General features: G+C 43.2%; 2 protein-coding genes across 2 annotated transcripts in view; one reads left to right on the top strand and one right to left on the bottom strand.

Moving 5' to 3' along the window:
* Positions 1 to 3,242, bottom strand: part of OFD1 (oral-facial-digital syndrome 1) — a 41,784-nt gene extending 38,542 nt beyond the window's left edge. Inside the window, exons 1-3 of the mRNA XM_012649809.1 lie at positions 2,920 to 3,242; positions 2,646 to 2,744; positions 923 to 1,123 (exon numbers count right to left, since the gene is read on the bottom strand). Of these exons, the coding sequence (XP_012505263.1) occupies positions 923 to 1,123; positions 2,646 to 2,744; positions 2,920 to 2,928 (309 nt within the window). The 5' untranslated portion in view covers positions 2,929 to 3,242. The remainder of the gene's footprint in view (positions 1 to 922; positions 1,124 to 2,645; positions 2,745 to 2,919) is intronic.
* A 132-nt stretch (positions 3,243 to 3,374) lies between these two features.
* Positions 3,375 to 12,042, top strand: part of TRAPPC2 (trafficking protein particle complex 2) — a 12,583-nt gene continuing 3,915 nt past the window's right edge. Inside the window, exons 1-2 of the mRNA XM_012649795.1 lie at positions 3,375 to 3,498; positions 9,591 to 9,709. Of these exons, the coding sequence (XP_012505249.1) occupies positions 9,617 to 9,709 (93 nt within the window). The 5' untranslated portion in view covers positions 3,375 to 3,498; positions 9,591 to 9,616. The remainder of the gene's footprint in view (positions 3,499 to 9,590; positions 9,710 to 12,042) is intronic.

The following is a 12,042-nucleotide window of genomic DNA, read 5'->3' as shown; positions in this document are numbered from 1 at the left end:
TAAAATAGGGTGAAAACGTAGGAACACCACCAAATGTAAACCCTAATGTAAACTATGGACTTTGGGTAATAATGACATGTCAATGTAGGTTCATCAATTATAGCAAATGCTCCACCTTGCGAAATGTTGATATTAAGGGAAGCTGTACATGTGTGGGGTGGGTATATGGGAACTCTGTACTTTTCACTCAATTTTGCTGTGAACCCAAAATTGCTCTGAAGAAATGAATATTAAACACACACACACATAGGAAAAGTTTGCTATATCCGCCTTTAAAATAAAGTGGGACTATTATGTTCAATTGTAATGGCGAAGAATATATAGTTAAAATAATTAGAAGAGTGGTAAAACATAAGACATGTTTTAATATTTGAGAACTTTAATTTTGTAAAAAATCACATATTTCTCACTTCTCTGACAAAGAGAAGTATTACAAAGAGAAACACCTTAAGAGACCATAACATAGTAAAAAGAGCACATTTTAGAGATCTAGATTTACTGTCTTGCTTTGCCACTTACAAATTACATGACCTTGGGCAAATCACTTCACCTCTCCTCATCTGTAAAACATGAAACACCTGTAGTGTGCCTAACACAGTACCAAGCTCATAGCAGACATTCAACAGAAATGGCAGAGTTTCATTAGACTACATGGAAAGTAAGATCAATTCTAGCTCCAAAACATTCAGTGATTCTACATATCACTATTTTACAAACGACTGAGATATCAAGGAATTAACAACAATCAAATTTAGTAGCCATTTGTTATATAACACATTATGTGCAGATATGATATGAATTCAAAGATGAACGAGAAATGGACTAAGCTACTCAGGAGCACTTAGCTACCAAGTAGCACTTTACAATTATCAGAGGAAGAAACTTAATAGAAAAATTGAAAACAGAAAAGGAAAGACTTTACCTTTTCTTTTGCTAAACCACTTTCTGGAAAGAAAACAGAAAGTGAATATTCATAGCCACATCTTTGTAAGTGATCTGCCACTAGAGAGTTAGAGGCGCCTATTAAGAGAGAGCTTCCTTCTACTGAAATGGAGGGAGGTTGCAGTTCTCCGCTCAATACAGTGTGCATCAATTCATGAATTAGCTGGTTTCTAAGCTGCGTCTAGATCAACAAACACAAGGGGAAAAAATTTCAGCAGGATTATTTCACTACAGATTTACACAAATTTGTCACATTCACTGGAATCTTTCCTTTTATTTCCAGAATGGTTCTAGATCCATGGCCGAAAGACGAGCAGCCCAGTGGGTTCTGGAAAAAACTTTCTTTCCCCAGCTTCCAAGTGAACTGGTCACTAGCCAGACCGCTTAGGGACTCTTCACTTCATTTCCCTAGAAGCTCATTTCAGTGGCTTATGATCAGGATATCAAGGACAGGAAAAAATTCACCACTTCCTCACAACTCTGGATTGTTGGAAGATATAACTTAAACATTCAACAACAGGGGACTGCTATATATATTATTCATACATCCAAAAATGTGACTGTTGCCACTGAAAATGAGGATTTCAAGAAACTTTTAAGGGGCCAGGCGAGGTGGCTCACGCCTGTACTCCTAACACCATGGGAGGCTGAGGCGGGAGGATTGCTTGAGCTCAGGAGTTCGAGACCAGCCTGAGCAAGAGCAAGATTCCATCTCTACTAAAAATAGAAAAATTAGCCAGATGTGGTGGCATGTGCCTGTAGTCCAGCTACCCATGAGGCTGAGGCAGGAGGACTGCTTGAACCCAGGAGTTTGAGGTTGCAGTGAGCTATGATGATGCCACTGTACTCTACCTGGCACAACTGAGCGAGACCCTGTCTTGGGGGGTTAAAAAAAAAGAAAGAAAGAAACCTTTAAGGCAACAGGGAAATGCTTGTCATTATAATTTAAATTTAAAAAGGATATACATATACATGCATTATTCCAATTAGTGGCTGTATTAGAGAGGATTTTTCTCCCTTATGCTTTATCTGTATTTTCCAGAGGAGTTTGAAGTATTTTTATGAAGTTACAAAAGCAATGGGGAAGGGGTGGAGAAAAATCAAGCTCATTCTTCTTTAATTTCCCATTTTAAATGTAAAATATGCTTTTGAAATGTACACCATAATGAAAACACGCTGAGCTAATCTGACTCCCTGCTGTTAATCCAAAGTATACTAATAAATATTTGCTGCCCAAATTAAATATTCATATGTCTCAATATATTTTAAAGAAGAAATTTTTCATTCTCCAAACTGGTCTACATTAAGCTTAATATTTTCTATGTGGTGTTGATGTCCTTCATCCAAATGTATTACAAAAGCACTTATTAATTTAGGAACCTATAAGCCAAATTTATAAAAAAAAAGCCTAGTCTTATTAAAATGTGTCGTTTGTTATATAAATGTCACCCATTATCTTAATGTCAGTTAAATTAATTAAACATGCTCTTTTAAGAGGACTCGAACTTAACATTTTCTCGAACATTTTCCATAGATTATTTCAAAATAAAGAGTTATATAGGAATATAAAAATGTAATTCACCAACACAATCTATATATCATACTATTATTAAAACCCAAGCCCTGAATGAATTTAAATGTGGACTACTTGTTCCAGGTTACAGTTGTAAAAGTTATGACACGGATATGCGAAAATCACATACCTTGAGTGTGTCCAGTATGCCCCGATCCTTAAACGTCTGGTATAACTTTTTGCGCAGGTCATCTTGACTCAACACATCACATTTGGGGGCCATGGTGGACTGGAAGACAAAACGGTTACAAGTTACCTGGCCGGCAGAGGGGATGTGAATTTCTGAAAACAGACCAGTGGCCTCCGGGAAAGCCCTAAAAGGCCCAGCGGGGAAAGGAGCTTTAACGAACACAAACAAGAGACTTCATTTCCGCCAGTCCCCGAGGAGGCGCAGGTGTATCTACCTGAGCCATCGTCAGGTGTCAGCTTCCTTCCGAGCCCGCCCGCTCCTCCCCGCTGTGGCTCGAGTTCAAGGCCCAGCTCGGGCTGCAGGCCCAAAACGAAGGGGAATCCTTGCTCTGAGATCCCTGCCGCTGTCCCGGGGGGTCGGGAGGAACAAGGGTGCTGAACGATTTGCCTTGAACTCCGAAATAGAAACTCTGGCAAGAAAGCGCAGTTCCTTTCTTCGCAGTTCAGAGGGGTGGGCGAGCCCGTGACCCAGGCGCGACACTCAAAGGTGACTGGAGGGCGGAGACCCGGAAAGATGGGGCACTAGAAGGCAACGGAAGACCGCCTGTTTTCACCTCTCAGCGCTCACCCTCCCCCTTCCCGGAGGCCCGCCGAGCCGAACAATCCCCGTCCCGAGCGCTACAGCGCATGCGCCCGGCTGCGCGGCCCCGACCGGAAACTTCACCTGCATCTCGCGGGAGCGCATCCGCGAGGTCTCGCGAGGACTGCTCTGTCAGTTGCAGCAGAAGCTGCGGAGCGCGGGTCTTCGCTGTGGTAACGGACTGGGCGTTTCCGTTGTCGGCATCTTGCGGCAGGTAGGGGATGGAGCGAATACGGGGGCGGCCGCTTTAGGTCCCTGGGGAACGTCCCAGCCCCTCTGTGACGTGGATGTTGGCCCTGTACCTCCACCCCTGAGCGGCCTTGGGACAGCCGGGCTGGACCCGGACGGCCCCAGCTGGTTAATCTACACTGCGTTCCGACCTGCAAACGCCCACTGTCTCGGGGACTTTGCCTCTTTCGCTCTTCCGGGGGCCATTCAGCTAACTCAGGGTTTCTTAACCACGGCACTAATGCCATTTGGAGCCGGAAGGTTCTTCGTTGTGGGAGGCGGTCTTGTGCGTCGTATGAGGTTTAGCAGCATCCTTGGTCTCTACCAAGTGTCAGTAGCACACCTTTCCCCCAGGTGTGACACCAAAAATGTCTCCAGACACTGCCACATGAGCTCTGGGAAGCCAAAATCGCCCCTGGTTGAGAAGCACAGAGCTAAACGTTTTTAGAGTACCTACCATTGTGTGCCGTAGGGAAAGGTGAGCCGGCACCCAAGATGCTTAAGTCTAATGAGAAAGAAAAGGCACCAAATCTCTCAGAAGCAATAGTGAAAACTTTACAGCCAAAGAATTGAACAAGAACTAAGATGTTTTGTAGACTGCGGAAAGAGTTTAGGTAAAGGAGAGGTGGTTGAAGATGGAAATGATCAAGGTTATCTCTGTGGAAAAAGTGTGATTTTATCAGGGGCTTCACGGGTAGGATTTGGATGATGGGCAAAAAGGAGAACATCATAGGAGGGGAGAAAAATGAGCAAAGGAATAAAAAAAAAAAAAAAGTCAGGACTCTCTTGGGGGCAGTGAGGAGTCTGACCTGACTCCAGAGTTGGGCACTGGGAGTATAAGGTATCTAAGTACTATGAGGACAAAATTGGATCAGTGTCAGCTTCTGCACTGCACTAAAGAAGAGTACAATGAGTTTTGCTCTCTGGCTGTGAAAAACTGAAAGTATTTTAGAGGCAGCAAGAGTGACAGGATTATCATAGGAGGTAGAGAGCCTGTAGGTTTTTGTTGGAAATCACTGTGGAGGAGGAGGGACTTAGTTGACTTTAAAGGATGGGTAAGGGTTGCACACAGAATCAGGGGGAACATTCCAAGCATAAAGAGAAAAATACGAACAGTAACTCCGGAGTGGGTACAAGCAAAGTGAGTTTGGGACAAAAAAGTAAACCAGTCAACTGCAGCAGAGGTGGAAAAGGTTGAGAAAAGACATGTGGAGCAATGTGGGAATCATTTTGAATACTAGTACATGGTCCTGTTGCTGAGAAGCATTAAGGATTTTGAGCAGAATAGTGAAATGATGAAGTGTTCAAGATGTTGATATGTTGTAAATGCTGTTTAAAAGTAGAAGCACTTGGTCACTGTTAAAAGAAAGCATCTGTGCCTGAAGACCCCCTCACTACTACTCCCACCTTTGGTCCCGAAGTTGAATAGAATTAAATAAAATGTTCTCCAAAAGCCAACATAACCTCATTTAGGGGTAGGGGAATTACTTCTAATATTGGGAAACTGTCACATTAGAGACCTATCAATGGTATTCATACTCCTCATTGCAATAGACATGTCCCATGCCACACCAGTTTACTCTTGCAGCCCTGGGTCTGTGGAACAACTGAAACCACTGCCATCGGGAGCAAAAGGCAGCTTATCTACAAGTTCCTCTGTAGAGGCTATAAAAAAGGTTGCCAAAAAAAATGGGTGGCTTTGGAACTGGAGTCCTCGAGTGTTGTCTTTCATTTGCCTGCAACTTAAGATTCCATAGTTGGAAGGAACTTCTAAGTTCATTGAGTTCATCCTCCCACTCTGGCACTGGTGGTTTCTAGCTTCCCCTTACACATTTCTATTTTCCTCCTAACTTCAAATGAGCAGCCCTGGGCTTGGCCTATGGAGCAGTTTGGAATAAGTCTGTCTAGTCCAGAGTTAGCAAATTGGCCCTCATGTAGACACTGCACCTCCCAAACCCACATAGCCAACAGGGACAATTGAGCACAGCGTTCTTTCTTGTTGACAGCACTTAGTCTGAGAATCTTTCTCAGCAGCAGTTCCTGGCGGTCACTAACAGGTGATTGAAATTCGCTCAGGAGAGGAAGCCTATTTGCTATCCCTAGCCAAATCCCTTTTCCATTAGACAGCTTAGATAGTATTTTGCCAGACCCACTCCCTTTCCCCATCCCACCCCCTCAGTTTAAACATCCTCAGTACTTTCAGTTGCTTTTATCATTTCCAGAACACTCCCTAGCCTAGAGCCTGCTCTTCCCCCAACACAAACAGTTCAGTTATTGATTCTTTTACAATGTGATTCCCAGAACTGAGTACCTTCCCCAAAGATATTATCAGTAAAGAGGACATTGACATTTTTCTCAACCTTGCTTGGACATTGGCTTTCTCTTAATGCAACCTATAATTGCATCAACTTTTTTGACCATCATATCAGACTGCTGCCTCTTACTGAGCTTGCAGTAAGTTAAAACTTTAGGGTTCATGTAGATGAACTGCTCTTAATCTAGGTTTCCCTTGTCTTATTGTTGTATAGTTGGTTTCTTTTTTTGTGAGACAGGGTCTTACTCTGTCACCCAGGCTGGAGTGCAGTGGTACAATCATAACTCACTGCAACCGAGGCACTCCTGGGCTCAGGTGATCCTCCTGCCTCAGCCTCCCAAGTAGCTGAGATACAGTTGCATGCCACCATGCCTGGCTTTTTAAAAATTTTTATTTTGTGTAAAGATGGGGTCTCGCTATGTTGCCCAGGCTGGTCTCAGACTCCTGGCCTCAAGTGACCCTCCAGCCTCAGGCTCCCAAAGTTCTGGAATTACAGGTGAGAGCCTCTGTGCCCAGCTCAGAGAAGTTCCTCGTATCACCAAGTTGATTTCTTTAGTTGTCTCCCTCTGAAAAGAAGCCCAAGTTGCCCTAACCACCAGGGACAGCTGCTGTTTCCACCACAAATGAGAGTCCTGGCTCTCTCTCATCAGCCACCAAGTCCAGTCCCTTGTCACGGAGGATTTGTTCATAGGTACCTTAACAAACTTCAACAACTTCTCACAAAGGTGCTGTGGGCCACCTGAACACAGACTTCGCTGTCAGGCCTCTAGGGCCTCAGCATTGGAGCTTTCAGAAGGTTTTTTGCAGTGTTGAGGCTGCTTAACACTGAAATCCCACCATGGCTCATCCTTGCATTCCAGCATCACCTGACAACACTTTCCAACCTACAACCCCCCTCCTTATCGTAGTTCCATATGGCAGTTATTGAGCACTTTCTGTGTACCAGGCTGTGTTTGGGATGCATGCTGGAAAAAACAGAGCCCCTGTTCTTTTCCACACTATCAGCCCCACATTGCTCCAGATATCTTCACCTTGACCGTCATTGTCTCCCTGCAACACCTTTCCACAGTGCCTTGAACCCCATGCCCCAGGGTAAGTGAACTCCCTTTTGTCCTAAGTCTCTTCCTAGAATGCACCTTCTGCTCATTTGCTGACACCTCCTTGAGCATTTCCTTCCTTTTCTCTCATACCTGGGAGTTTTCCAGCTTTGACATGTATGTTAGTTTCCTACTGCTGCTGTAACAAATTGCTACAAATTTAGTGGCTTAATACAACACAGATTTATCATCTTACAGTTCTGTAGCGTAGAAGTCCGACACAGGTCTCGCTGGGCTAAGATCAAAGTGTCTGTAGGGCCGCGTTCCTTTTGGAGGCTGTAGGGGAGAATCTGTTTCCTTGTGCTTTCCAGCTTTTAGAGGCCTCCTGCATTCCTTAGCTGTGGCCCCTTCCTCCATTTTCAAAACCATCAACATTACCTCTCTGTGACCATCCTTCCATAGTTACACTTCCCGACTTTCCTCCTTTATGTCCTGCTTTTAAGGACCCTTGTAATTACATCAGGCCCACCTGGATGATCCAGGCTAATCTTCTATCTTAAGGTCAGCTGATGAGCAGCTTTATTCCATCTGCAGCCTTAATTCCTCTTTGTCATGAACCCTGACATATTCACAGGTTCCGGAGATTAGGGTGTGGACATCTTGGGAGGGGACCACTTATTCCGCTTGTTCACCCAGCCAGACATCTGGAAACCATCTTAGATTCTTCTCTTGTCCAAATTTCCTAGTTTAACCTATTTCCAAATTCTGTGGAGCTACCTCCTGACCACCTCTAGACCAAGCCTTCCTTGGAGATGCTTCAAGGGCACCTATTTAAGATGACAGCAAAATTGAGCAGACACATACACACTCACACCAACACAGGCACTTCAATCACAGCAGTTGTTTTATTTGTATTTGAATTCTAAGTAATTTATCAGTGGGGAGAAGGTGGAGGAGGTCCCAAACTTTTATAAAAAGTTCGGAAACACTGATCTAGAGCTTCACTGTCCAATACTATAACCACTAGCCACGTGTGTCTATTTATGTTTAAATTAATTAAAATTAAAAATCCAGTTCACACTAGCCACATTTCCAATGCTCACTGGTTCCCATGTCGGACAGCACAGGTATAGAACATTTCCATCCTCACAGAAAGTTCCATATATTGCACAGGGTGGAATTCTAGAGTTTGCCTCACCTTTGCCCCATATCAAATATTTGCTAAGTGATTGCAGCCATTCCCTTCCTGAAACAATGGGGTCATTTTCTCCCGGGGTTTTCAGTTCCTCCACTTCACCTGTCAGTTTTTCCTTGGCAGAACTGAATGAAGAGTTATAGCCCTTCTTGCTTCTTCAGCTGTTTACCAAATCAAGTCACTGGCAGCTCAAGTCAAGGACAGAATGTATATAAAGAAAGCTCTGTCTCATCCTCTGCCTGGCTGAGTAGTTTGTAACAGCACCCTTGTGCTGTCGGTCGTTCTTTCAGTTCTTTCTGTCTGTCTGCCTGCAGCGCTTAGCACCGTGCTGCTCCCAATCATCGAGTTCCATGGAGGGTGGGTGGGTGCAGGTTATCTTCCTTATGCATATTCTTCCTTCTGCTGCTGCTTAAACATTTTTTTGCTGCTGCTTAAATATTCGTGCTGAAGAAAGTAAGCCCTTCCCTTGGCACACTCCAGCTCTGAAACCTAGTCCAGCAAGAATTCATAATATCAGTTTACTTTGTTCAGATTTCCAGTCTCCATCTCTCATCCCCTCGCTTTCCCTGGAGAATTTTTGCCAATTCTCCTGGTTTTGCACAGCTTTTTTTTTTTATCATTCCTGCTTGTCTTTGTTATCTACTTTTACTATTTGGGCCTTTTTTTCATCTTTCCCCTAAAACAGGGGCAAACTTTTTCTGTAAAGGGCCAGATAGTAAATATTTTTGGCTTTGTGGGCCAGATGGTCTCTGTCGCAGCTACTCATTTCTTTAGCCAAACTGTTAACCTGAGTTCCAAGACCTCTCACTTTCTCAGAATGTCTTCCTTTTGGGATTATTTCTTCCATCTTTTCTAGAATACAAAACTGTTTCTTCCTTTGTTATAAGCTGATGTATAAGGAGGCATATCATTGGCTCTTACATTTGCAGAGACTTATATTTATAGCACACAGGTAGAAAGAAGACAAATACAGCACACAGTCTGCAGATAAATGTGAGTTTCTCTCCTTTCTGTGTAGATGACATGAGGTAGAGTTGTTTTCAGCTTCCTTTGAAGGATGCTTCCTGGAAATTTCTAAGACAATTGCTTTCTTTGCCTTCTCACCACTGTCTATTGTACTTAACTTACAGGTATCCTCTATTAATTTTTCCCAGTGTCAATGCTGGTGCTAACTGGTCCAGCCTAAGTTAAGCCCAGCTTACTCCACCAGACACACAGGAACCCTTGAGCTAAATGTTCCAAACTTTCAGATGGTGAGGATGTTGTCTTTATGATTTCATATTAGAGGTCTTCCAATTTCCCTATGAAAATATAGTACATTAGATTCTACAGGACATATCACAGATATATAATTTATTTAGTCCCAAAGCCATGTATCTATGGTAGTATACTGGAAAGCATGCCAAGTTTCGTGGCATCTCCTCTACAATGTCAGGTTTAAGGAAAAAAAATAAATGAATTCTAGACTTCCTGTTAGCCATTTCTGAATTTCAATATTGAGTACTAAAAATATATATTATTTTTCATTTAAGTAATTAGGAGCCATATATCGAAGACAATGTCTGGAAGCTTCTACTTCGTAATTGTTGGCCACCATGATAATCCAGTTTTTGAAATGGAGTTTTTGCCAGCTGGGAAAGCAGAATCCAAAGTGCGTATGGACCCTTAAATTCCGTAAGAATTTTTATGCTGTTGTGATGATATGGTATAATATGATTTTAGCACTGGAAGAGATCTGGACAGATAAGGTCATTGAAATCTACCACAATTAAATGAAGCTTGCTCCGGAGTCTCGCAGACTGCTAAAAGCCATCCAGGGAATGTCCTTGGAGTAGTTTATTCATCCTTTAATTGAGCACATACTTACTTAGCACAGACTAGCATGATGCTCTGGGTCTCTTTCCCATAATATTTTACTGTGTTACCCACCATGAAATGCTGCTTACGCATATAGAAACATAGTCCACCTATAGTGGGTCTGGAAGAACAGTCATGTTTCAGTGAATCACATTTTTCACCAGGACATGCATAGTACATCAATTATTACCAGAGAGGTTAAAAGAGACCCTTATTTCTGTATTCCTCTGCTGCCACTGGGTCTGCAGAACTTCCTGGTTGGGTGGTGCCTGTGTGCTCTCCTCCCCAGTGACACCCTGGCTGCGTGCAGGAAACTCTAAAGCAGCACCAGAGGTGATGCCACCTAGTTTCTTGTCAAGAACAGTTCTAAAAAACAGGCTTGGTTCAAGAACATGTTGCTATTCAGAGTTAACAGACCTGTAGAGTCTTGAGATGAGAATAGCCCAGTCCCTTCCATCCTTTTGTACTAGTCTGTGTTCCTAATAAATTGCTGACAATTATGCTATGTTTCTCCCATGCTCCAAAAGTGGACTTTAATGTCCTTTAAGACAAGGAAATAATTTTTTAAATTAATTATAATGCATAATGTTCAATGTATGATGCTTTTCAACTATTCAGATCTTGCCACCAAAATATGATAGAAATTTAAGGTATTATCTACCAGGTGATGTTCCTACATTCTTACTAGAACAGTGCTCATTAAAACTTTGTTTCAAGGTATCTCTGTAGCAATAGTTGCCCTGTGGGATACAGTTACATATTGTTTCTGTGTACTCCAGTGGCTTTGTGCATATATACTTTGTAACATGCAAAAATACTTTGTAACATGACTTAATTTTAGTTCTTTCTCCTGTTAGCACTCACCTTCTTAGAGCATTTCTACAGTTTGTTCCTAATGTCTCAAGATTGATCATCAGTGTAAAGTAATGGAAAACACTACTGTGAGCCAGACACAAAATACATCCATCTCTCAAGGATTCACTTAGTTTTGTCATGGCAACGGGAGCAAAGTAAACACGCTTTAGCTGTGCAAGGGATTCCAGGGCAACTGGCCTCCTTCCTCCAGCCCAGTTACGAGAACAACCTCCTCAGAAAGGAGGCTGTGTTAGTTTCCTGTGGCTGTAGTAACAAAGTACCAAAAACTGAGTGGCTTAGAACAACAGATAATTTTATCTCATAGTTCCGGGAGCTAGAAGTCCAAGATCAAAGTGTCAACAGGGCCTTGCTCCCTCTGAAGGCTGTAGGGAAGGATCTGTCCAGGTCTCTCTCCCAGCTTCTGGGAGTTCTTTGGCTTGTGGCAGCGTTAACTCCAGTTTTCACATGACATTCTCCCTCTGTGTGTGTGTGTCTGTGTCTGTCTCCAAATCTTCCCTTTTTATAAATTTACCAGTCATACTGGATTAGGGGCCCACTCTACTCTCTATGACCTCATCTTAACTAACTACATCTGCAACTACCCTCTTTCCAAAAAAGGCTGCATTCTGAGGTACTGGGGCTTAGGACTTCAACATAGGAATTTTGAGGGGATACAATCCAACAGAAGTATTTTATGAAAAATGTATTTTGAAAGAATTACATTGGAGTAAGACTGCATTCCAGGCTGTGAATTCACATAATCATAGGACAGTTCCACCTTCTCTCCAGTTAAGTCATTTCAGCCCACAAAAGGGACACTCCTAGCTCTGACAGGACCATCTCCTGCTGCTGACACAGGTGACTGTTCACAGCTGGGGCTGAGCGTGTCCTCCCCCACTCCTGGGTCCCCCTGCCATGCAAACTCTGTCCACCTGAAAGAGGCCTATGGTGGCTATTATGACTGTCACCTCTGTGCAGGCAGCCTGGCCCTCCCAGCTTCCTCCTGGCCCTCAGTCTGGTGGGAATGGCACCCCTTCTACACCACTGTCGCCCCCTCCCGCTCAGACCCAGCCTACCGCAGGTGCTGACCTCAGGCACATCCATTTCCATGCTTTTTGTGTGTCTTTTTCCTCTGCTATGTGAGCTTCTTAAAAGCAGGATCTACCTTTTTTAAAACATAGTATCCTTTTGTCACATGCCTAAATGGTTACAGAATTTGGCAACTTCCTTCTTGCAACATTTAAAAAATAATCTTCTATAAAAAAGATTTTC

The sequence above is a fragment of the Propithecus coquereli genome, unplaced genomic scaffold, assembly GCF_000956105.1.
Source record: "Propithecus coquereli isolate 6110/MARCELLA unplaced genomic scaffold, Pcoq_1.0 Scaffold303, whole genome shotgun sequence".
In the NCBI taxonomy this organism is placed as follows: domain Eukaryota; kingdom Metazoa; phylum Chordata; class Mammalia; order Primates; family Indriidae; genus Propithecus; species Propithecus coquereli.
The sequence above is the reverse complement of the archived record's forward strand: the minus strand, read 5'-3'. Positions and strand labels throughout refer to the sequence as shown.